This window comes from Pseudoliparis swirei, chromosome 12 (assembly GCF_029220125.1).
Source record: "Pseudoliparis swirei isolate HS2019 ecotype Mariana Trench chromosome 12, NWPU_hadal_v1, whole genome shotgun sequence".
In the NCBI taxonomy this organism is placed as follows: domain Eukaryota; kingdom Metazoa; phylum Chordata; class Actinopteri; order Perciformes; family Liparidae; genus Pseudoliparis; species Pseudoliparis swirei.
This window is the reverse complement of record NC_079399.1, coordinates 10,937,801-10,964,643: the sequence shown is the minus strand read 5'-3', so window position 1 is coordinate 10,964,643 and position 26,843 is coordinate 10,937,801. Positions and strand designations below refer to the sequence as shown.

Genomic DNA, 26,843 nt, shown 5'->3' with positions numbered 1-26,843 from the left:
AGGAGAAGTCTCTGTCTCTCCCCACCAGCAGCTGGAGTTCGTCCAGTTTGTTGCACAGTGAGCGGACGTTGGAGAGAAATATGCCCGGCAGCGCTGTACGAGATCCCCGTTTCCGTAGCCGTACAAGCGCCCCTGAGCGTTTCCCTCTCCGCCGGCGTCTCACCGCGTGGGCGAAGGTGAGCACACCTTTTACAAAAATGTCCAGTAACTCCACAGAAGTTAAAAACGTCGGAAATAAATCCGCTGGAGTTGTTCCCCTGATGTTCATGAGCTCTTCTCTGGTGAAAGAGCTCTGGGAATCACAGCAGAAAACAGTATTTAAAACGAAAACAACAAAAAACATCGCGCACCAACGCACCGAGGCGGCCGTCCGCGGCGCCATCAGGATCCATGACAAATCCAATCCGATCCTTCCAGCCGCAGCGTTTAACCAACTGGTTGACGTGTCCAGACTGAGAACAAATTATGTCGCCCACACAGTCATTACCACTTGGCATGGTTGTCTGTCAGTTTGTGGGCGGATATGTTCTATGTTTGTACCATGGCCTTTTTATCTCATGTGTGACCTTACTTCATCAGCCATGTGTGAATGTAGGTGTGTGTGAATGTGTGTACTGTAGGTGGAGACACATTTATCAATGCGTCTCACTTTTATCTCAGAGCTAAAAGCCAGTGGCGGGTGGGCTGACAGATGTTGTATCAGTTGTACATCCCGGCAACTCTTAACTATCATCATTAATTTTGTTATGGTACCATTGTGTGGAAGAGGAAATAAAAACAAGACAGCCGCACATAACAATTCAAAGAGGGTCAGAAAGTAAAGGATAGCTCAACATTTCCAACTCAAGTAAACTAATAACCAGCCTGAATTGTCTTTTATCTTCGTTATTCTTCATTGTGTTTGAGGTAGCAATTTTCTGTGAAAGGTAGCGTAGCTCCCAGGATGAAAATGTGGGTCGGTGTGTCCGTCAGTTTACCAATTTGTCCAGACTGAAATATCTCAACAACTATTTCATCGGCAACCTTATAATTGTGTACAAACGTTCAGTTTTTTTCTTATCAACACCACCATCAGGTCAAAGTGTTCACCTGTTTGCAAAAAATGGATTGGCCATATATTTGGAAAAGATCCGATTGGTCCCCACAGGATAAATTATGGCAATTTAGTCAGCGTATGAAGGCAGATCAATGTAAATAATCTCCAAGCACAAATGTGATCCACGCAAGGGGTCCTGAACGTGCAACTCAAACAGGCTCGCAAACTTACTTTTGCGAGCGCTTTCACATACAGTATCTGCTCACGCAAGCAAAGTTGAAACCCACAAGACGAAAAATCAGATTTCCGTGCGAGAAGTGTCCGCTGGTGCACGACTTCTATCCCTGTGCTTCTTCTCGCAAGCTTTTACCTGCTCGCTCACCAGTGTTTTTTAAATTTATTTTTTACTGTAAGTGGGCAGATTCAGTCACCATTGTGTCACAAAATGTAATTGGTTACAACCCTCATCTTCAGATCACTCCTGACATAAATGTTAGGTGGCAGTATAAAAGGTGGCTTTCAATTCGCCACTAAACACTACACTTCAGGGAGGTAAATGATGTCCTTTTTTACTCCACTCCACCTCAGAGAACGGCCACTTACTGTCAAAAAGAAGAAAAAACTCGCGAGCGAGCACAAGAACATTGATTTGCTTCATATTAGCATCACAATGAGGTTCACATTTGGAGTCTTGTGAAATATCTTGTCAACTATTAGATGGATTGTTAGGGAATTTGCATTCATGTCCTATTCAGGATGAATTTGATTAGGTTTGGTGATTCTTTAACTTTCATCTTTCTTCAGGCTCAAAATCTCAATTTGTCCTATATTTACTGATATACTTCTATACGATACTGATTCATCACCAAACACCTGCAATACAAATGCCGTCTAATAAGTCTCAGCTGTACTTAGTGATAATTACTAAATGCAAATATGCTAACATTTACCTTATCTATATTTCAAGTTCTGACACAGGACATCACGTCACCACTCTTAATCTAGCTTTCGAAAACTGATTGCCATGTTCTGTCAAAAAACAGCAGTCAAGAGCAAGACTCTCATCAACCCAAATATCATGCACTCATGCGAAGTACTTCGCAGTTTTGAGAACAGAAATAGAAGATTCCAGAGAAAATAAGCTTGCATTTGTCATCCATCCACTGCTTGATACCGGCCCAATCTCAATGCACATGCAAGAACACAAGCAAAATATATAAGTTATTTGCACATAAACAAGTAAAGTGGCATTCAAAGACACTTACCACGTGCACGCACACACACAAACTGAAGTAAATAATTCAAAAGGAGTCGTAGCTTGTGTTGTTCTCACACCTGCTCCACGTGTCCACAAGAAGCATCATTACCAGGGTAACTGATCTGCTTCAACACACTGTAAGTCCAGTGTCACACTGTGCGACCATATGTGCGATCGTATTACCAAAACAAATAGAGAAGGCGCTGATGTGGGATGGTCTCTGTGCTTCGATGCATCTAGACCATGTTTTATGATCCGTTTTCCCCTGTGGCAAAAATATATGCGTTTCTATTATGTATGCTGTGGAGTACACTGTGTGTGAGTCGGAGCTTATAAGATTGTATATTTAAGGGCTTCAAACATGCTTGCGGTCCATGGAGGAATACCAGGGGTCTGTGACGGGTGGTGGACGGACCCAAACGCAAGAGGACAGAATGGTGGCTAGAAAGCAGAGGTTTATTTAGGCAGAACATGACAGTGGTTACCATGGGGGCTAAGCGCTGGATGGTCTGGCAGAACGCGAGAACAATCTGGTCTTGACTGTGAGCGAAGCTGCAGCTTGTACAGCAGAGGGAATATGCAGAGTGGACAGGTGAGAGTGATAGAGCTGATGAGGTGGGTGTGACTAACAGGTGAACAGAATAAACTGATGAGGTGGGTGTGACTATCGGTTGATACATATATATATATATATATATATACTTTATATATATATATATATATATGTGTATATATATGTACATATTTATATGTGTATATATATACATATTTATATGTGTATACATATATATTTATATTTATGTGTATATATATATTTTGTATCGAATCAAATGCAGAAGGAATCGCTTCTTTAAATTTAGCTACAGCACTGTCAGTTAGACATCTGGTGTAGAAACTTTTGACTAATGGTGTACACTCCGGAAGTATAAATTCAAAAGTTATGAGGTTGTGGTCTGACAGAAGAGGATTCTGTGGGAAGACCTTCAAATGCTCAATGTCAACGCCATAAGTAAGAACAAGATCAAGCGTGTGGCCAAAGCTGTGAGTGGGTTTCTGTACTCTCTGGCAGAAGCCAATCGAGTCCAACAATGAGATGAATGCAGCACCTAGGCAATCATTATCAACATCCACATGGATATTAAAATCTCCTACAATAATAACTTTATCAGTTTTAAGAACCAAACTTGATATAAATTCTGAGAATTCAGATATAAACTCTGAATATGGACCTGGTGGCCGGTACAGAATCACAAATAGAATTGGCTGTAGTGTTTTCCAGGTTGGATGTGAAAGACTAAGAACAAGGCTTTCAAATGAGGTGTAGTGTAATTTAGGTTTAGGATTTATTAATAGGCTCGAGTCAAAGATGGCTGCTCCTCCACCTCCTCGACCGGTGCCTCGAGGAATGTGAGTATTAATATGACTTGGAGGAGTCGATTCATTTAGGCAGACATATTCTTCATGGCTCAGCCAGGTTTCAGTTAGACAACATAAATCAATGTGATTATCTGATATTAAATCATTTAGTAACACAGCTTTAGATGACAGAGATCTAATATTTAGGAGACCACATTTAATAGTCCTGTTTTGTTGCACTGCTGAAATAATTGTGTTAACTTGAATAAGGTTATTGTGTACGACTCCTCTTCTGCTTTCTTTTGATAGAATTAATTTAAGTTTAAGTGGCCGTGGGACAGACACAATCTCTATGGAGCTCTGGGAGGGACTGGGTGAGAGGGGGCGGATGCCCCGGGGGAGGGATGTGCTATGGGGGACACTGGGTGACAGGGATGACAGGGGCGTGGGGCTACTCTGTTTCTGCTTTATGACATTAACCCTGAGGTGATCTGTTGTAGAGCCTCATAGCCGTCGGCAGGAATGTTCTCCTGTATCTGTCCTTGTGGCAGCGGAGCGTGAGGAGACGTTTGGAGAAAGTACTCCTCTGTCCCTGTAGTAGGTGGTGGAGAGGGTGGTCCGGGTTGTCCAATATGGACAAAAGTTTCTTCAACGTCCTTAGCTTCTGCACTGTGACTTATTAAACACAATATTTGAGAGGTGTACAGTTACAAGAAGGATTTAAATCAAAGCATTCACATTTAATTTACAAAGGTATTTCAACAACATGCATCACAAAAGAATTCATACATCAAAGGTTGGACATTACAAGTTCTAAATATGAAGCTCAGATTTTAATCTGATTGCCATAATTTAATCTCGGTGAGACATCGAAGCACCTCTTCAACAATTTAGTCCTTTTGTCTACAATTCAAATGGATTATCTTAGATTAAATTAATCTCCCCCTGTCTTTCTCTTCCCCTGATCCCAGCAATGAATCAAATCATAAAATGTAGCCATACAATTAAATATAATCAGGCAACTGGTCTTTTCTGGCTACAAAAGTTTTTTTTCCAATTTATTTATACTGAACAGTTTCTCAATTCATTTTATGAACTTCATTATCAAAAGTACATTTAACATCTTCGCTTAGCCCTAATTGTATTGTTAGAACATTAATCTCATATAACCATGTACTGGCTCTGTGGCACTCTGAGATTCTTGGATAAAGAGTGCCTTACAAATATAATCCATTATTATTGTTATTATTATTAATACTGCAGTATATTTCGGCACATTTTCTGTAAAAAAAACAGCCCCATTATTTTCTCCTTCTTTCTGGCTCACTTTCTACAGAATGCCATATAAATGCATCACATTGGGGTCATCCTGTGTTTACCGTTATTTTGAATGCAGCAACTGTCCGATAACAACTGGGCAATGTTTCTGCTTTTAACACCCAGATTGGAAATACATGTTGATGGACACTGACTGGCAAAAGTCTTAATCATGTTTTGTCTGCTATTATTGTCTTAGTTTGTAGTTTGCGTCCATGTGTATCAATAGACATTCATCCTTGAGCACAAAGTTTGCTGAATCTTCTTACGTTTACATCAGTGTGTGTGTGTGTGTGTGTGTGTGTGTGTGTGTGTGTGTGTGTGTACCGATGGGGGGCAGTGCTTTGCAGAAGCTTCTCCTCAAATCAAATCACACACATCTGTCAGCTGATACATTTTTTTTTCACACTGTCTTCCAGCTGGGTGTCGTTACTGTACTAGCAGCTGGGGTGGATTAGTGAAGAACAACTCCATTTGATTTAGAAAAATATTGTAAATTTCTAAGTTGTGCTAACCTGCACTCAAGTTCACCTAAACCAGAGATTGATATCATAGTCACACCTCCATTGACAGGAGAACCTTCAGCCACACCAAGTAAAAATGTACAAATTGAAAGGGAAGGGAGCTCTGCATTATAAAGCAGATGAAAGTAAATTCTTTGCAGAACCTCAATCAATATTAATGCCACCTTTTGATGTGCTAAAAAGTGAGCCAGAACATGATAGGCCCTGCTTTGTTCAATTATTCAGCACTTGTACCGACGTAACAATTGTAGAGAATGGCAGACCATTTGCTGGACATATCGATCACCAGCGTCTGGGGAAGGAATGAGGATTATACTGGGTTCGTATTTTCAGCGATGTTGCTTTGAGGTGAGAAGTTTCTACTCCTCCTCACAGGAAAAGTTGACTGCAGAAAACCATTATTACCCTGACAGACTCTCTTGAGTCACGTCAAGCCTGAAATGTTGAGCGTGGAGTGATTCAGCGGTAAACCTGGAGACATGCACCGACATAGAGAAAGCTTCTGCCAACGGCTCAAGGGAAGCACTTCGATTTTCTTTTTTTCCAGTGAAAAAGTGAAGTCAAGTTTTGAAGCACTGCTGATGAATAAAGCCTCACTTTCAACTGTTCGTGAAATTCATCACCACCTACTTCAGAGGAATGACATAGGTGAGGACAGAGATGGAGATAAAGACAGAGGCAGATGCCTGAGACAGAGATGGAAGCTCTTGTGGGAATTTCATCCAATAAACACACGTCAATGATCAGAGCAATGCTGTGAAGACCACTGCCCTTGATGATGAACTTCTGCCCTTCATTCTTCTTCTTTGTTTCTAAATTTACTAATTTGTTATTTGTGGGTCTTATGTATTACGGTGCAGGTGAGCTTGTTTACATACCATGTGTTTTGTGTCTTGTACTCAGTCACTCTCATCTGACTGTAAATGTTGATAGCCCTCATGGGGATCCCACATCATTAGCAGCCACCCATGCGGATGTTCATGTTCTCCGTGTGCGAGTGTGTTTGTGTGTGTGTGTGTGCTTGTGTGCGTGTGTGAGAGAGAGCATGCAAGTGGGAAGCTATTGATCGTATGCCCTTGTTTCATGATATTACCTCTCCCTGCGGACTCATCCAGTCTGGTAATTGTGTGTCTATTATTTCCAATGACTGTCATGTTGCTCCATTTTATTAAAGTAGTTTATGTGTGTAATTATGTCCGTCACTTCATATTTAAATTAAAAACACTGCTGGATGTTCAATCCATGTGTTAATGGCACGTTTGTGAACTAGTGTCCATTAAAGTATAGTATAGATAATAGCTGATTGTTCTGCGGACAACAAACTGTTTTTGGGGGAAACTCTTTAAATTATTCACCAGCTCTAATTGGCTAGCTGAATGGGGACTGTGCCAGCTTTCTTCTCACTGTTATGAGCTGAGATGGATCCTTGGGCAGCATGGAAATAAAACTCAAGATCTTATATGTAAAAACAACAACAATTGAAGACTATGCTGCTTCCAACTATGACCACGACGACCCCCTAAACGGTAACAACACAAATTGCAATGTTTCCCAATGTCAGAGTTGAAAGGTTAAACATACCATGCAATGACCATCTAACTCTATATCCATAACGTTTGTTTCATTACCTTGAATGAAGGACTTTGGGTGACACGCATTACTATATTGAAATAATCCATTAATTATCAGGCTATGAGGCTATGAGGTTTTACTTGAAAAATGCTGATTGATGTTAATTTTTCCATTTACCCTGACGGATAGACATTTTGTTAATTTATCTAAATTGGTAAAATTGTTCCTTTTTAATGCCAATTAGAAGAAAAGGGTTACTGTTAAATGCAACATGTGCCACACTTGCTGGAGTCTCTGGAGGCTTCAGCTTTCAAATTAAAGCAAAGAGAAAGGAGAGAGAACTTCTTCTTGTCATTAAATGGCAACTTTAGAAAATAGAAACGAAGGATAACATTTTCATTCAGTGGGCTGGGTGAATGAATAGTGTGCTGTGCAAGTCTTTATCCATTACTGACGTGTCCTTGGGGGCATCGATTAGAGATTAAATGGCTGACAAATTCCTGCCTGGTGCGGGGATGTGTTGAAGGCTTTGGAGAAGTATCTGTCTGAAATGTTTGAACAGCTGAGTTTCAAAGTACAAGCTTCTGGAACACAGTAGATGGTTTAGCTTTTGCTGACATGTGACACCAAATGGGTTTAATTTACAAATCAAGATAATTAGATCCAAGAATATTTTTTCTAATTGTCACACCAACATTTTCAAGTTTGTTCTTAATGGTGCTTATTGTAAATTATAAGGAAATACCACAGAATTCCAATTTGTGTGGTATATAGCTTACACTCACTTGGTCTAACCTGGGTGTGATTGCCCAATGCCCATGGTTTTATAAATGCAGGTAATTGAGTGCAGTAAGGAGGCAGCCATACGGAGCAACACACCAAACCAGCAGCTCAAGCTACAGAGTAGATAGTATTCATCAGTAGTGTTAGCAACCTATTAAAAAAAGAAATGTAAACTTTTATTTATCCCTACGGTGAAATTATTCTCTGCATAGTTATTAAGGAGCATGGGCTGCAGTGAAGTGCAGTGTCTTGCTCAAGGACCCTTCAACATGCAACTGTAGGTATGGAACCAGCTACCTTGTGGTTATGGGACGACCACTAAGGCACTTTTTGAAAAATGCACTTTTGAAGAATGCACTTTTGAAAAATGCATATTTGAATAATGCACTTTTGAACAATGCAAATTAAAAAAAATCACTTTTTGAAAAATGCACTTTTGAAAAATTCACTTTGGAAAAATACACTTTGGAAAAACGCACTTTGGAAAAACGCACTTTAAAAAAAATTGTGTGTGTGCGTGTTCCTGACGTACTGTTGTTAGCTGACAAAGGCAGTTCGGCATTTTCTCAATGACTATCACACAGCTGTTCCACTATCACTGACACACACTCAAGTGGTGGAGATCCGATGCTTTTGGTGAATAAAAATTAATACCGGTATTTGCATCTGAACAAGCAGATAAGATAAACCAGCGATGTGACAAGCACTAAAATAAATGTAGTTTCATACAAAGGGAAAGGGCAGAAGAAGTCAAACAAAGGTCACTGGGAATTGATGTGATGCCTTGTATTGATCTCACGGATTTGTTTTTAATATGTGTGGCTCTCCTTTGGTGTTTCTACGCAGACTGGTGGGGACTTTCTGTATGGTACTTCAGAAGGTGGCTGAGGAGGGACACCTTGAGCTGACCGACAGCCTCATCGACGATAACAACACTTCAATAAAGGTAAAGGTTGTTGCTTCAATGGCTGCAGAAATTAGTGAATGCAGGTTTACAGCTGCCATGGGTAACAAATTCAGGAAACAATAAAAAAACTTGCACATCAACAAGGATTTATGAAAATATAACAATCTCTTCAAAACATCAGCACCATAACATTAGCATTGATCCAGATATTCTCTAATGATTAGAAATTGGGTTGAGAACATCTGAACTGGGAGCAGCTCAATGGTGATGATAAAGATGGGGTGCAGAATTGTGTTAGTGGAGCTGGCATGGCTGATGTGATGTTTCTGAGATGATAAAACACAGCATGGGATTGCTTTAGGGCTTACACCCACACCCACACTCACACACACACACACATACACACACAAACACACACATTTTGGCTTCTCGTAAAATGTCACATCAAACACACACACAGTGACAGACACAGAATTAAGAGAATTCCAGGACTTACCTCCCTGGAGGAATAAACTACATCCAACATAACATGAGCGACAACACTTTTACTACAGCTGCACTGGTTGCCATAGTGACAATATGCTCAGACTAAGAGAAGCATATTGTAATCTTCTTCTGGCGGGCTACAGTTAATGTCTTGAGAAACATCGTGAGAGAAAGAGGTTAACGAGAGCCCCTCATCTGTCTTTGTCAGGAGAATAAATTGGCCGCTCCGGAATAAAGATGCAGTCAGGGGGATGATATTTGTCCAAATACGACTTCCCAGAAGACATCAAATACATTTCTGGTCTGAATGAAACTAACATTCATTGTCATTCTGAATTTCGACAACACATACGAGGTGGAAGTGGTCTCGTTGAAGTGAGTTGTCTTTACTGACAGGTCTTTCTCAACGCATTTCAATGTATTGTTAAGTTTTAAGGCGTTACTTAATATCAGACCGAATTACAACTCCTTCCTCTTTCCATCTTCAATCCAACGTCTTGTCCACTCTAATCAATTTCCATAGGGGTTGGTGACTCAAACTAATGTATCCCCCTGAATCATGTGTTTAAAGACTTAAGAAGTCGACGGGCGATGTGTCTCCATGAATACATACTTTTTAATAGTGGAGTGAGTTAAAAAAAGAAAAGAAAATCTTTCATGTCGGGTGATATTATACAAGTATAATCTTCCTGACTGAACCTCTGCTAGAGCTTCATTAAAGCTGCACTATAAAAATATTGAAGAAAACTGTAGCATGTTAGTATCCAAGCATTTTCTAATTAGCACTAAGTACGGATGAGAATGTCATTAATTTGGGAGATATTTGGTTATAAACCAAAGTACTGGACACAATTTAGGATTATGAGATCATAAAGGTGCCACATGAAAAGTCAAGGGTTCACTAAAGTCTTCACAATTCTTCCTGAGGGGAACATGAATGTGAGTCTGGAATTTCATGGCAATCCCTCCAACAGTTGTTTAAATATTTCATTGTGGACCAGAGTGGTGGATCCACCAACAGACATATATTATCCATAGAGCCACGTTTATGCTAAGATAAGATATTATGCTAAGATATTTTAAATGATCTTCATAGTCAAAGGAATATAAGTTATGACAAACTAATTAGATTAGTTTCAGGGATGTTAATCAGAGTGTCATTACTCATTTGACATGTTGGATAGTTGTTCAAGATTTTGGTGCAGATAATAATTCAGCAGTGGCTAACGACCTCTGCTGAACAGGTGGGTTTAAATACATTGCCACATTGTATTATTATATACATACATTAAAATTAAATGACCTTTCCACCAAATGCTCTGAAGATAAAACGGTGCACTGGGACCGTTGTGGAAGGTAAGGCGTATTAATTATCTGCTAATAGTTTGTTTATTTTGGTCTGTTTTCAGACGAGCGTAACCATAGAGATCAGATACCAGTCAATGGATGGCGCAGTGGGAGTGTGGAGCGACAGGGAGTTCCTCGATGTTCCCGAGGACCGTGACGGGATGTTTACCTTTGAGACGGACAGTTTACTGTCAGGACAAAGCCCCGGGTCGGGGACGTCTCCTGGACGATCCCTACAGGGTTCCATACCGACCTTCAGGAAGTGAGTCATACACACAAACTATCTCCATGAGAACTCCACTTCCTGATGTCTCAGTGAACCAAGCTTTGAAATGCTGATGATTTGCTACTGAATATTTCATGATTCTGCAAGAATGATGATGATGGAACATCTCTCACTGTTATGAAGGGGAACATGGAGGGGTCCTGTAACTAAAGGATAGTTCTAATGTTTTGATGTGGGGTTGGATGAGGTACTTATCCCTCCTGAGCAGTACTGTATTATGACCTACACATGATGGTTCGGCCTTGGGGGAGCAAACAGGATTTTCTGTGAATTTGGACGTCAGCAAACGTTCTTTAGCCAGAAAAAAAGAAATAAGTCAACATTGGTTTAAGCTGTATTTAAAATATATTCGTTGGTTTATTTTGCCCGTGAGACATCGGTTTCCGACAGGTCACTGTATCCATCTAGGCTCTTGTCATGGCCGTCAGACTCTATTGGAGAAAAAAAAGAGTAGTTTTACCTTGCAGATCACAGGGGTTGCTGCAGCGCTGCCGGTTATCGGTTAGTTAGTTCGTGTTATTGTTTCACTTTGTTAGTTTGGATTCATCAAAGTCGCACCAAAACACGTAAAAGTTCATAATATTAGACAAGTAATCCCATTCTGTACTCGGCTAAACAGATTTTGTCAGAACACTGTAAAACCCTCCGACCCACAGCACTGCACTGTCTTCTGCGGTTTGCTTTTCGTGTTTCTGCTGAATAGAATGTGAAATAATTGGTGGGTGGTATTGATTTCCACTCAGGATCCGCACAGCCAGACCTCTAAATCCTTCATTATACTGCATATTAAATGTGTGCGGGAAGGATTGTGTGTGTGTGAGGCCGAATGCAGCCGGCTGCAGGCTTTTGTTTGTTCACACCGAATGTCTTAGTGTTAGAGAATAAAATGGTTCAGAGTCTGCCGATGTGAGACTGGAACAAGCCTGAGGTCAATGTGGCTAATCTAAGTTTTAGAGCATCCCACTCTCTATGTCTGGTATATGTAACACATACAGTATTTGGATTGTGTTAACAAAGAGAAAATATGTACAGCTATGGAGAAATACTGTTCACTGAATTAGGATTCAATAAAAGTGGGATGAGATCAGTCACTGAACTCATGAGGCTGAAACTTGATATACAATTTCCTTACATTTGCTCACCTTTCTGCAGGTGAAGAAGCCCTCTTTCCTTGCTGTCATCTAGTTGCAGTTGTAGCACAGAGCTGTCAGTCAGACTTTGTAATGGCTTTTCTTCTGGGAATGAAAGTTTAGAGCTGCTGAGAAAAATACCAATAACTTCCAGCCTTGCCAACAAATCCCCCGGTAATCTGCCCCTGACTGGTGTTGGTCAGACGGATGGGCTTGTATGAAAAAACATATTTTAATTGCCATTTCTCATCCCCTTCATATCCTCCATTTCCAGCTGCTCAGTTTATATCTGGTTCGAGGTTTTCAACTCTCTAAGAATGTTTTGCTGTGTCATGAATCACGATGCTGCCAGTGGCTATTGTTCTTCTTCTGGTAATTAGGTGTTAATGGGCTGGAGATGATAACCGGTGATGACTCTCTTATTCCTCTCGGGAAGAGGACGAGGGGGAGAGAATGTCATAAACAGTTTAGCCTCAAGGTATATTTCCTACATCCTTCCTGTCCGTCTGATTTGTCCACATGTTTGGTCTCTTCCATGATTTGTCCACATGTTTGGTCTCTTCCATGATTTGTCCACATGTTTGGTCTCTTCCATGCAGATACAATATATCTCAACAATGTCACCGTAGTAATCTTTTTATGCTTGAAGCCAAAAACATCTGACAACGTCTTGGAGAATTACGTGTCTCTCTCGGTCATAACACTTCTAAAAGTGTTGTCATCAGCTGTCTCAAGTCTTTCTGCGTCTTTAAACTTTGAGAGAACAAGACTTATATACATTTCTAACACTCTACAGCAGGCTGCCGATCGCGATCGCGATCGACGATCGCGATCGGTCGACCGCGGCGGCGTCGCGAGTCGTGGTAGCGCATGGAACATAACACGGCCCCCCCCAAACCCTTTGGCCTGCCCACATCACATACACAGCAGCAGCATGCATGTCATTTCTGTTTCTACAGTCCTCTGCCCGTCCTCTCGTGTGTCGCGGAGCTCCCGGGAGCTCTTTCGCACCATTTTGCGCGACAGAGACGGAAAAAAAAAAAAAAAAAACCCAACAACAACCCCGTCCTCCGGTCCGCTAGGTGGGCAGGTAGCACACACTGCACCCCCCCCGTCGGTCGATCGCCTTGACTTGGTCACATAATAAGTAGCTCGCATGCTGAAAAAGTGTGAGCACCCCTGAGATGCAAACACAAAATCCTCTATTATTAATTATTCCCACACCGTATCATAACTGAGTTTACGCATGAATGAGTGCAAGAACAAACAGAAGAAGTGTATCTACATGGTACAATGAGCTCCAAATAATGCAGTGTTGTATCACGTGCAGCCTAAAGGTCATGTGTGCTACTTTCATGAGTTTGTTCAATTTGCCATCGTCAGTTGGAATTTCATTTCATTTCGTTTTATGAGTATGTCTGTAAGAGAGCGTGGTAGTGGCTCGTTCGGGGATATTTGGTTCCTCTTTCCCTTAATTTTGTGAAATGACACCATCCTACTGCTGCCACCTCTCCTCTCTGTAGCTTCCAAGTTGTCGCTGTTCCTGCAGGATGATTTATGGAAGGCTTATGAAGCATCTTGTGCTATCTGCGAAACCACGATCAGCTATCTTTGCAGGGTTTTTGTGATTCCGGATAAATAAATCCCCCTCTGCGCGGCGTTACGGCCAGTGAAGCAGATCTGCTGGAGAGTGCATGCAAAAGAGCAAATGTTCCAGACAAGAAGAGAAAGGATTTACGACTCCAATTGTCAGGCAGGCATCAAATACTAAAACAAAAAGACAAACAATAAAATGAAATGGTTGCATATTGGCGTGTGATCAAACTTCAACACAGGCTGACGGTCCAGGAGTTTTTTCTCTCGTAGGCTAAAAAGAAATTGATGAATTATTTTGCTTTGCCTCACTGAGACATGTTGCTGTAAATAGTCATTGTGTTTATTCAAACCTTTTGAATATGCATGACTCATTTGAAAAAGATCAAATAGGAACTCAACTCAGACAATTTAAGCTCAGGCAAAGCTTCTGTTGAAAGTGTTCATTTATTTATTAGGATTTTTATTTCCAAGTGTATGATTCACTTGTCCGGCGGTGTAAATTGCTGTGTCTTCAAAGAGCGCTCTGAGGTCACGTGTGGAGGACGTATCGTCACTGGGCGCTGTGGCACAGGAGTCGCTGGGCCTTTTATCTCACTGGTCTTTGTCTCGTGAGTCTGCTCACTGCAGCACCGACGCCCCGTGGAAACATTCATGACAACCGATGTGTCGGCTCATTCAGAAGCAGGACATTCTTATACAGTATATTGATTTTTAAAATACATGTTGTGCCTTTTCTATATCTTGATAGCTGTCAGTTTTAAATGGGCAGCGCATGCTCGTCAGCAAAAATATAAATCTTAAGCTCAGTGAGTCGAGACATTGCTGACACAGATGAAGCTTCACAGAATCCATTTCTGCTCAGGCAATAAATGGCATAATCTATACAATCAAATACAAAGGCCATTTTACATTATACATCTTTCATTCTAGGTTTTAAATCATCTAAACTTTCCAAAGGATATGTCGGTGATGTGTTCTCCTGCTCTGTTTCCTTTTGCAGAGGCTGCATTGAAGGGATGTCTTTTGAGTGTTTGGCATGGTCTCTTGTCGTGTAGCTGTATTCTCCGGAGAGACTGCTCTGTGTCTGTGAGCTGCTCCCTTGTGTGTTGCTGTGGTTTGCAGTGGTTGCCGTTCTCAGCTTGCATCTGATTGTATGGGATGTACATTTGAGCACAGCAAACAAGGGTGTAAGGTCCTCTCTGGTTATGGTTCTGTTCCAAGCCCTGATGTGGGAGCAGTCGATGACAACATGAGGACATGCCTCTTGGGGTACATCCCAGTTTCTGCATCACCTGTGTGTTTTCAGATGGCAGTTAGGAGCTGCTCTTCTTATCAGAGATTATTATTTATGAGATTACATGAAAGGAAATGTCTTTGGAATCCCTTAGACATCATCAGGAATGTCGAGAAGAAATGAAAGCCTTCAAATCGTGTGAATGAAAGTGCTTTTTCCAGTCCAGTTGATGCCATATCAGCCATATATCCCTTTTCATGCCATATATCCCTTTTCCTTCTTATTTTTTTTTTCTTGCTCAGTCTGCATTATGTAGATGATTGTCGACACAAATGCACCATGAAATAATGTTTATTTAAATTCACTTTAAAAAAATCTAAATCAGCAAAAAGATTTCTTCAAATGTTTTATTAGCACTATGAAGGCCACGAAGGCGCATAGCAGTCTTATTTTTAGATGTTTACGCTTGCATTAGCTTCTAACGATGTGACACTAATGAGGGTAAAGTTATTTATACATGTGCAAGAATATCAATTACTGTATCAATTAACTAAGCAACTACACAAGAGATGAGATGACACACTAACAGGGATATATAATGTTGATGTTTCTGTTGTGGTGAAGTAGAAGTTGTCCAAGTGGAAAGTTAGAACAACATTATACTTGATGCCTTAAGGAAGAAATCTGCCAACGTAATAAAGTATTGAGTGTGAGAGTGAGAGTGAGAGTGAGAGTGAGCAGACTGCACAGCATTCGGTGAACTTTCAGCACAGAGGGTTCAAGTTTAGTGAATGTTTTCTGGTAGAGCCGATATCTGTCTGGCTCCAGTCCAGCGGATCCTGGAAGCATCGACATATGTGGACCAAATGTATGTAAATGTATAACCAACAGAACCATCGTGTGTAGGATTGAGCTCCAGAACCCTAAGAGCACAACGCACAGATAGTATAAGTCAATGAATTATTGATCGCTGGCTTGTATTTTATCTTCCATACTTACTCAAACGGACACAAGCAAGCAAAGAGAACATCTTCACCACTTTAAACGATACATAATATATATTACATGAAATTCTAAGTATAAATCAAACTCAGGCAATGCTAATGTGAATCAAGGTGACTCCTCCGCCCTCATTGTGTGTGCAGGAGCTACACACACTTCTAATAATTGTTGAAAACAGGAGTTTTGACTGCAAGCAATTGTGAAACTTCAAACACTGTCGGATAAAACATGAAGAAATGTAATGATAGTCATTGGAAAATCGGACAAATACAGAATAAGATACCATTCCCACGAGTTACACCAAAGGTACCTTTTGAACTCAGAATATGTAACTGCAAAAATGATGTATTTCATTATTTAATATGTCTTTAATATCTTTAGCAACAGTCACACACAATTGTTTGGTGACAGCAGTGGCAGTGACCATTGGTAAAAGTAAATAGTCATTAGTTCTTCACACATACAGACATCTCCATGCGTTCAAAGCCAGGTCTGTGGAGTTAACTGCAGTTTACACACCCATCCTCTGCTCCATATTTACATGCACATTAAAAATGAATTCAGAACGGTGGGTATATGTTTCATGCATTTGTTTTTTCGTAGAGGAGATGCTAGGTAGCCTACAGCCGAATATCCTTCAGTTTGTTAATCCAACTTTGAGATTTACACATGTAATAAGGCAATTTATTTATGGTCTCATAAATGATTGACTCTTGCACAATCCCCCTCTTAGATAGAGTACAGTTCATTTTCAGCTTTCAGCACAAATGTACATGTGTTGCCTATGATTTTTAAAAACATGGAATAGCTGGCTTTGCATACAAAAGTAAGCTTATTATTATTAATATTATAATTATCTTATTATTAATCATCACTCTGTGTGAGTGTTTGTGTGGTATGAACACCTCTTTAAGTTTCTAATTCAGCTTCTCATCAAGATCACTTTTCTCTGTATTTTTTTTCAAAGGTTGACATTCTTTAACTTTTACCTGTAAACCTCGGTGCCTTTGCATATTTCCATTACTCGAATCAGAAACCCTTGAAAGTTTTATTTTGTCAGTAAATGAGCCAGAGGGAGAAAGAAAAGAAACGTTCAAGGTGCATGTCCTTTTAAACTCCTGATGTTTGTCCTTCACTGAGTCTTCATTCAGAGACGGAGGCCTCACTGCGTGCTGTACTTCAAGCTTCTCTGTGCTTTCTTTACTTGCTGGCCGTGCATGCATTTGAGTCTTTCAGTTGTGACCCACTGGCTAGCTAATGGACGCTCTGCCGCGGTCATCGCTGGTAACGCTGTCCAGACCCACTGCTGAGAGCCGTGTGGAGGCAATAGTTATGGATATGGAGCAGCTTTTAACACCATCCATCATATTGGAGCAGCTTATCATGTTCAACTTATACCAGCTGACATTCTGCGAAGGCCGGGTTTACCCTGGGCAGGTGGCCAGACGACTGCAGGGCTGGACATATTGAGAAAGAAAACCATCCATGCTCACATCCACACCTGCAGCCAATTAAGAGCCATCCATGAACTTAAGCTGCATGTCTTCGGACTGTGGGAGGAAGCTGTGGACACAGAAGGGACCTTTAAGATCATAAAATGTCAATCAGTTTTCTGAGGGTAATGTTGGTGATTTTCAAGCATGTAGTTGTATGTTTAGTAATCCTAAAAGGACTGTTCAGTACATATTCGTCTTTATAAATGAATGCAGCAATGTAAGATATTACCATTTTAGATTTGTTCACAATTTCTTCTTCAAGTTCACACATTTTTCTCCCAGATGATTTAATTTCACGGTAATTTTGTTACTCACCGAGGAAATGAAACACCTGGATTTGCATATTTTCAAACACCGAGTTAGTGCCTTTGAGATTCCCACTTGTTTTATTCAGCTGACTAAACAGTGTTTTCTTTTCTCAGTGTTAAAGTTCAATATTACATGACGTTCAAGTCAGGTTGTTATGAACTCTCTCTTCTTTGGTGGTGTATAGAGCCCAACCCACTCCATCCTTCCCCTCCTCCTCCTATCTCCAGCCATGTAGCTCTCTCTCTCTCTCTCTCTCTCTCCTTCCCGTCCTCTCTCTTGCATAATCCACTCATCTGGCAAACTGTTATCTTGCCTGGAGGATCTTCACCTCACAGGTGAAGACGATGGAAATATAGTTCAGAATAGAAGGAAGCTCTGGGAGACATTTTGTTGGAGCAGACTTATTGTGTTCTGACCTCTGTGTGGAGTTGAGTAGGATCAGTGGTGTCTTTCATGTGGTATGTATGAAACACATTATTTCACACATAGTGTTCCTTTTGTTTTGGTAGTTTATTTCTGAATCATAGATTAAATAAAACAAGGAGGTGGACTGGATTACTGACACATCAGATGTTGTGATAAACCAAAGCTTTAACTCACTATTATTAGATTATCTATACATTGTGTTTTAATCAGTTAGTTTATTTGTCTAATCTATGGTATCTGATTCTGACACCCTTTTTTTAATTGATTACAAATTCTGGGGATTGAGCAATTAATTATCTAATTGTTTCAGCATTTCCGTTACAATTAACATATGTTGCATCTAAATGTATTTTAAAGTTGTTGTTTTTTATCCATGCACTGATAATTCAACTTGCACATCTGCTGGAAATGCACTGGTGAAACTGTGCTTCATACTGTTGACAGGTATATTCTCCTTTTATTTTATTCCCAATCATATGCCCTTAGACTTTTACTTTGAAATAACTCTTGGTGCTCAGCCACATCCTCAAATTATGAGATGTAAAACTATCCGGTTGTCCATATTCCATCAAATGACATTAAAGGTGGCCTCTATAATAACTGGCAAAAGACCCGACTCGAATGCTCGAGGAAACAAGAGAACAAATCTTTCTATTCATTCATTTCTTTACATGTATCCATATCCACAGCAAATTGGACGGTCACACACATTTTTAAATTATTAAGGTCCCTCATTTGTCGTCCCGCTGATGACATCGCAAGCTCTTTGTAGTTGTAGTGACATTTGATCCAGATAATATCAATGTGGAGACACTGGATACTCTTGTTTTGTGATTGAGGGATTGGTGATGTGGAACAAGGCAGGGGGATTAAATCCATTGGAATTTAATGTCTAGCCGAGTTACATAAATGTCCACAGGATAAATTCTGGTGTTGGGTTGCATAGACCCGGGAGTTTTCAGCATAAGTCAAGTTCATTAGTAATCATTTTTTTCTTTGGTTCTGAGTCTACTGATGAAGAGACATGAATAAAAAAGTTCACTCCACAGAAATGGTATGAATTCCCTTTCCCTTGTCCTCCTATCTGCTGTCTCTGTCTCCTCCACCAGAGCGGGGAAGGGAGTTTTCTCAGCCATGAAACTCGGCAAGATCAAGAGCTCTAAGGACGATCACAAGAGAAGAGGTAAAGTAACGTCCATTCAACACCAATTAACTTTGTATTATCCTGCAATCCAGCAAGTTATCTGGAGTCAAAGTACACGTTGAAGCCCATTTCCCAACTCATTAGTCATATAGTAGAAAACAAGCAACACTAAAAATGGACTGTCCTATAAAGGTCAAAGCCAGGAGTTACTGAGGTCATACGGCTGAGCCCCCCTCCCAGAGAAAATTAAGCCCATGTAAAGAAATAAAGTAGTGTAATACATAAACATAAGACAACACATGCTGGAATAAGGCTATTACAGATCCACCAAGAGTTTTTAATTGCATAACATTTACTCCCCCCAACTTTCACAGAAAATAACGAAGGCAGGCCCTCGGATGGACAGAAGCAATAGATGTCATGTGTACAGAATGAACAATGTTACAGAGTTACATAAACACAGTCAATGAGTATGAATAGTTTGTAGTAGGCATGGACCACGATCCAGACCTCCACAATCCATAAGACAGAAGGAGGTAGAGAGGGAGGGGGAAATCAGCAGGGCCATGGCAGGAGGCATCAGACACATTTACGATTGGTTCTGGTGATGTCCCGATTGTGATATTGTCATTCAGATGAGCTGGCAGTTCTGGAAATGGATGACCTGGACAGGAAGATGATGCGTCTTGCTGGAGCCCCGGACCCAGATACCATCTCTGTGGCTTCTGTCACAGCCGTCACCACCAACATCTCCAATAAGAGGTCTCATTTGCTCATTGACACACACGGTAGAGAAGTCTGCCTCAGTACATCTCAAACTACTGATGCCCTAGGGTGATTTGAAGCTGGTTGCACAGTGACACCATTTATTAGCATATATATATATATATATATATATATTTTAAACGTAATCATCCATTATTCATTCAAAATGGAAGAATGAGAGCATTCCCAATTCAGGATTCAAACTTATAATTGAGTTGTAATCATAACATTTCAAATGTTGGCGCACATGAGGATGTCATTCTTGATTATGTTGTGTTTCTTAAGGTCAAAGCCAGATATTAAGATGGAGCCAAGCTCTGGACGCCCAGTGGATTATCAGGTGTGTATGTGTGTCTGGGTGAACACATTTCTGCACATCAAACTGTGTGCAGATTCATTTATGTGAGTTAAATCTTCCTCTCCATTTATGTCTATTTCTCTTTTTTGTTTTTTTGTCTGTTTGTTTCTAATGTGATTAATATTATATGTGTAATGTGTAAGTTTAACTTACAGGGTAGTTGGGAGGTGGAAGTATAGCTTTCATGTAAAGGCAAATTATGTAAATATTTACTGTTAAGTTGAGATGTAGTAGGCATTTATTTTATTTATTCACCTCAAAATCAATGTAAAGAAGTACAAGTGTGGACACATTTTACCTGTCAATCAATACTGGCATATTTTCATGGACTATTTAATTTAAGAACAAGAATACATTTGTCCACCAGACTGAAATCCTAGTTTCCTCTTTTCCTCTGCATTATCCAACGACTAATTAAACCAATAGGATATTACTTGGATGGCTCAGATCTAGTTTGTCCATCCAATGCTACATTACTTCAACCAAGGGAGAAACCAGTTTAATCTGGCAAAAGCCCTCAAGAATCAGAATCCTTATTTTGTGATCAATCTTTGCCTTTGAACTGTCCTCTGGGTAATTACTGCGTAGTAGCATGATTTATGGTGATGGAGTTGCTGCTGGTGAACTCACTGTTGGAGGAAATGTCAACCTGTCTTAGCTTTCAAAGTCATATCTGATGTGCTTATGTCTACACTCAGATCAGCATCACAGTGATAGAGGCCCGGCAGCTGATAGGCCTCAACATGGACCCTGTGGTGTGTGTGGAGATTGGAGATGACAAAAAATACACGTCAATGAAGGAGTCCACCAACTGCCCTTACTACAACGAGGTGAGACTTTGTGAGCTTTAAACACTCAGCACGAATGCGACTATAAACTAAATATGAACTTCCTTTCAATGTCTGCATCACCCTACTATTACACTCATTGTTTCTTCATACAGACAATCATATTTACAAGGCTGAACCAATTTTTATAACCGATGCGGTATTAAAACACTACCAGAAATCACATTCTGACCAACATTGAGTTTCGACTGCGATGGTTGAGATGAATTTCCAACTAATGATATCAATTATATTTGACTATGTTAAATTAATTGCAAACCTGGGTTGTATTAAAGAAGACCATAATCTAGGTCAGTGGTTCTCAAACTTGTTTCAGTGATTTACCTGCTGGGATATATTTGTTTCAGCCAAGTACCCCCTGATCTGTGTAAAGCATTTTTAGTTGACAAAATGTCATACATAGACTATATACAATTCAGTTAATGAATTTACACTAACATTTTATTTAATTTTTTAATGGATACTCATTTTGAAGAAATCTTACGTACCCCCTGGAAGGCCTTCACGTACCCCATTTGAGAACCACTGAGCGAGATAATGAAATGCTGTGTCAAGGCTGTCAGTTCTCTCTTTAATGGTTTAATGTTGTAGTGATTTATTAACTTTAAAAAGCTCTTGACTAGAGAGTTTTTGCCAGCTCTGATTGTTCCTGAACAGCAGATAATCTCTCTTGGTGGGCCGTGTCGGTAGTGGAGAGGGTCGCTCAGAGCTCAGCCGCTGGGTTGTGTCCTGCAGGGACAGGAAGTGACAGTTTGTCCTCCATCGATTCCTCCTGTTTGTCTGAAGGTCCCCTGCGGACAGAGTGCTCAAGTTAATAGTCATTCAAACTTGTTCCCCTTGCATCCAGACCCTCCGGTCTGGTCTGTTTCAGATAGATGCACACTTAAATCATCATCTGAAATCATCACTGACAATATTGCAAAAACGACATCATCGTAAGAAATGTAATGTCATCCCATTTCATTAAACTTGTTTCTTTGTCGCTCTGCTTTAGTTTTTCATTTTGTATATTCATATTTTATCCTGACTTAACAGCGCACATTTGGAGGTTTGACTTGCCTGCAAAATACCAGATGCAATCGTAAGTGACCTGTTATAGGCCTGTGGTTGAGATATGGCCTGAATCAAAGTCAATGATGGACAGTTCTGCAGTGTCTGGCTATCCAGAGTTATTCTTTGCATCCACTGTCAACAAACACGAACAGCAGATGAAAAAACTCAAACAAAGAAGAACTGCAAAGTGATCTTATGAGGACATTCCTTTGGGAGTTGTTGTGAATTGTGAAGTCTGTACAATAACTGGAAAGCTTGAGGGGCTCGAGCTATGATGTGGCTTCAATATCAGCTGATCTGATGATGCTTCAGTTCGTTCCCTCCGTTCCTTCGTTGAACTCTGCACTGATATTCTCTGAACTTCAAAGTTACCACGCACACTTTACTGCCGGAGCAAATCTGAAGAAGATTGTGTTATCCAGTAGCATAAGGGAATATGTTTTAATGGGCTAACCCTTTTTCTCAACTATGCAGTATTTCGTCTTTGACTTCCACGTCCCTCCTGACGTCATGTTTGATAAGATCATCAAGCTCTCAGTAAGTAATCCCTACCCCAAAGGTACACACTGCAGTACTGCTAAACAAACCTGTGTTTCACACTGTAGTACATGTCTTTGTACATGGTAATGTTAAGTAATGCTTTAGGGTTTATTTTAGAGCACATAAAGCTCAAAAACATGTTATGTTTTGATGAGGAAACATTTAATGGTGAAAATAATCTTCCTCCTCAAAGGAAAACTTCACCCCTAAAATATCATTTGCATTTCAATTGCTCACAGCGGTCCACCTTGAATACTCGAAGAACACTTTTTTTGTCTCGCATGATCCCAGGGAGAACGGATGAGTCCGAAAACTGAGAGAAGTCTCGATATAATGAAGTAAAAGCCAGGTTCAACAATAGAAACACTACAGTAGATCAGACAACCATTTACAAACGCTCTGTGCAGTGTCTCGTGCAGTATAATCCAAATCGTGTTTATCCAGTCATATGCTCACTGTTCCCCAAACACATCCATCTTCGTTTAAACTTTGCGATTTAAAACACTTCCATTTCGTGCTTTTTGCATGTGCACTACGACTCTGTGTCTTCAACACATCAAGGCAACACGTGGTGAATGATTGATAAACAAATAGTCTTTTTCAGAATACATTATATTGAATATTTCATGGTACAGAGAAGAGAAGATATTACCATCCTTCAGTATATGAGTGTGAAGACATAACATTATATTGGCGGTTGTGGCATCACCACACTCCCCCTCACCAGTCATAAAAAGCTTGATTTTATAGAAGAATTGGTCTCCCCTCCCCCAATCTGCTAGCCCTCATTGACACCTCGCGGAGCACCGTCCATGCGGCACACGACCGCCCTCAAACCAGCTTCACCCTTCTCCCCTCTGGCTGCTGACACAGACAACAATCTGCAAAACAAACAACACTCGTGAGGAGGAGTTTTATGCCATCAGCCATAACTGCCTGGGCACACTGTAATGTGTGTATGTTGCTATGATCCTCTTTTGTTTATACCTTGTTTTGGAGATTATTTTTGTGTACGCACTGTGAAATCAAATTATCTTTAAAGAGGACAATAAATAATCAATCAGAATCTGCATTCATTTACATAAGTAATGATCTGAGAGCGTAGTTATGGTTGTATTATGTTATGTTTTTAATGGAAAATGGTCAAGACACTATGCAGCCCCCCATGTTAAACATGAATTCCATAGCAATCTGTCTTTCTTTAACACTCACACTTTTTAATAATGTATTAATCTTTCCTATACTGTTGTGCCTTTTTTTAACATTTCATTTTCAATTCTGTCTCCATAGGTTATTCATTCTAAAAATCTTCTTCGAAGTGGGACATTGGTGGGAACCTTCAAGATGGATGTAGGGACTGTTTACTCTCAGCCTGGTAAACTACGAGCTGTAGCTCCAATCTGAATATAATAACTGATCATTACATCCATGTATAGTCTACTTAAAAATGTCCTTTTGTTCATTGTGAAGTGAGACTGGATGCAATAACAGCTGTGAGTTATTAACTAATTGATTGCTATCTATCCTAGAACATCAGTTTTATCACAAGTGGTCCATCTTGTCTGATCTTGATGACGTAACAGCGGGGTGTAAAGGATATATAAAGTGTGACATCGCCGTGGTGGGGAAGGGCGACAACATCAAGACCCCGCACAAGGCCAACGAGACCGATGAAGACGACATAGAGGGGTAATAAGCTGCTCCTGGTGTGTTTCACATTAAATGGATTTTGAAGTATATATGAAATTTTCCTCGTAGAAAGTGGTATAACAAATGTCAATATGTGCAGATTATTCCATATACTGTATAGGAATTCAAATATGTGAGTATTTTATACCATAACTAAAGGTTAAAAAGCGTATTCTACAATCTTCTTGAATGTAGTTAATAACTCCACAATCCTGTCTGAATGAGTTTTTGTCCTGCTGTTTTTTTCCAGGAACCTCCTGCTCCCAGAGGGCATTGCAGCAGAGAGGCAGTGGGCGAGGTTTTATGTGAAGATCTACCGCGGAGGGGCTTCCTAAAATGAACACCAGTCTCATGGCTAATGTGAAGAAGGCCTTCATAGGAGAGAACAGAGACTTGGTGGACCCCTACGTTCAAGTGCAGTTTGCTGGACAGAAAGTAACTCCGTCCACATCCTGCAATGACTTATTCTTTGCTAGTGGGGTTATTCCTCCCTGGGGGATCATTCTTGCTCCCCTAGAATATGTGATCCAATTATCTCACATATAAGCTTAACATTTTCCATTAAATTGTCCAGCCAGCATTTATGAGCTGGTGATTCAGGAGATTTATGCATCTAAAGAGTTTGAGGAGCAGGCTACGAGTAAGTAATGTAGTGAAGGCATCTGAAAGATTGGGTCACATATTTGTTTTGTGCAACTTAATATCATAATTCCTTGTCCATGTGGAATTTGAAAGGGTTGTTGGTTGCTGCTGTCCATATTTGTTGCAAAGCGATCTCGTCCCAAAGAGACTTCAATGTAATTGATGCGATGCAAAATCCTTCTTTTCCTGCAAAAGATACTCAAGTACAGGCTGAAGCTAATATGAGGAAATATTTCAAAGGACAGGGTGTTCTTATCGACACATGGGAGGGGGACAGTACCTTTTGTAATTAGAGGACTGCAACTTTGAAAGATAGCCACTTGATTTGTCAAACTCAGACTGCTGAAGCTTCATTTTTACTTTTGCGGAATGTCAAAATGCATCTTTACACTAAAGGAGAAGTGTGGATTTCATCCTTCATCTCTCAAATTGAAATTGCTTAAGATGGGATCTCTTAATGCCCAATATGAGCAATTACATTAAATAAATACTGTTTCAATTTAAATATAGGCATGTTAGTATTGTTTTAGGACAGACTTGAAAAAATGCTAACCTATCTTTTAAGCCATTCACATCTACTCCTGAACAAACGTTTTCCAATGTGCTACTGGACAGAGGGCCCAATGAAGTAGTATAGAGCCCTTAAAGGTATTATAATTTAAACAACAGTATCATCTACTATAACATAAGGACCAGAGCCACATGACTGATCACAACACATGTGATTGTTTTCGATACTTACTCCTTCATGTGTCCCCAGGGGAAGACTTCCGTCCAGAGGAGCAGTTATGAACCCATTTGGAACGAGCAGGTGGTCTTCACAGAGCTGTTCCCTCCTCTCTGCAAACGCTTGAAGGTCCAGATACGAGACTCGGATAAGGTCAATGACGTCGCCATAGGAACCCACTTTGTTGACCTCCGCAAAATCTCAAATGATGGAGACAAAGGTAGGTCAACACACGCAGTTGGTCTCATGAGCATTGATTTCTTGTCAGGTATATTTATTAGTCAGTTTTAACGAGTTCATATTTTACTGTATGTGGTGATTAGCTTTGCTGTGTGAATCGAACCTCATGACCCACCTGACCCTTTGGTAATGGCTGTGTGAATTTAAGGGATGACAATCAGACTAACTTGCAATCAATACATACAATAGCATATATTAAATCAAAGAACAATATCCATTATGAAGAATTGTGCTAATGTTTGTGAGGAAATTCCCCACAAAGTGATACAGTCACATTTCTAGCAGTGACTGGATTTTCTTTTTATTCATATTCATTTAAACATAATTAGTGATGTCCACCATTATCGATCAGACAATCAAGAATACAAATTTACAAAAACTCAAAATATTACAAACTCATAATGACAAAAAAACAACATAGTAAACCATACAGCAATGAGCTTAAAGCAATACTCAAATTGAGGCAAAAGTCTTATGAAAATAATGTAAACCTTCAAGTGGTGTCAGGCCAACAATTTGCTATAAAGAAATGGCTCTGATGAAAAGTTCAACAAGATTTGGGATGACAACGAAAACGAATATGTGATAACTTGCCTGGTGGTGTCTGGCTTTTTGTTTGTTTGTTTGTTTGTTTCTGTTTTGCTGGGCAGGGGTGGGAATCGCCAGCATTTGATAGTTGGGATGTAGACACTTTAAAAGACCTCCAATGTAATTGTCAAAGCATTATTTTAGATGACCACGGCATCGCCTACAGACATTTATTTTCCCTTTT

General features: G+C 40.1%; 1 protein-coding gene across 1 annotated transcript in view; it reads left to right on the top strand.

Annotated features, from left to right (window-relative positions):
• The window catches only part of otofa (otoferlin a), an 80,893-nt gene that overhangs the window by 34,152 nt on the left and 19,898 nt on the right, over window positions 1-26,843 (top strand). The window contains 12 exon segments of the mRNA XM_056428458.1: window positions 8,693-8,792; window positions 10,649-10,848; window positions 19,175-19,248; window positions 19,845-19,971; window positions 20,260-20,314; window positions 21,031-21,162; window positions 22,708-22,770; window positions 24,064-24,148; window positions 24,303-24,462; window positions 24,713-24,781; window positions 24,783-24,897; window positions 25,865-26,051. Coding sequence (XP_056284433.1) covers window positions 8,693-8,792; window positions 10,649-10,848; window positions 19,175-19,248; window positions 19,845-19,971; window positions 20,260-20,314; window positions 21,031-21,162; window positions 22,708-22,770; window positions 24,064-24,148; window positions 24,303-24,462; window positions 24,713-24,781; window positions 24,783-24,897; window positions 25,865-26,051 — 1,367 coding nt within the window.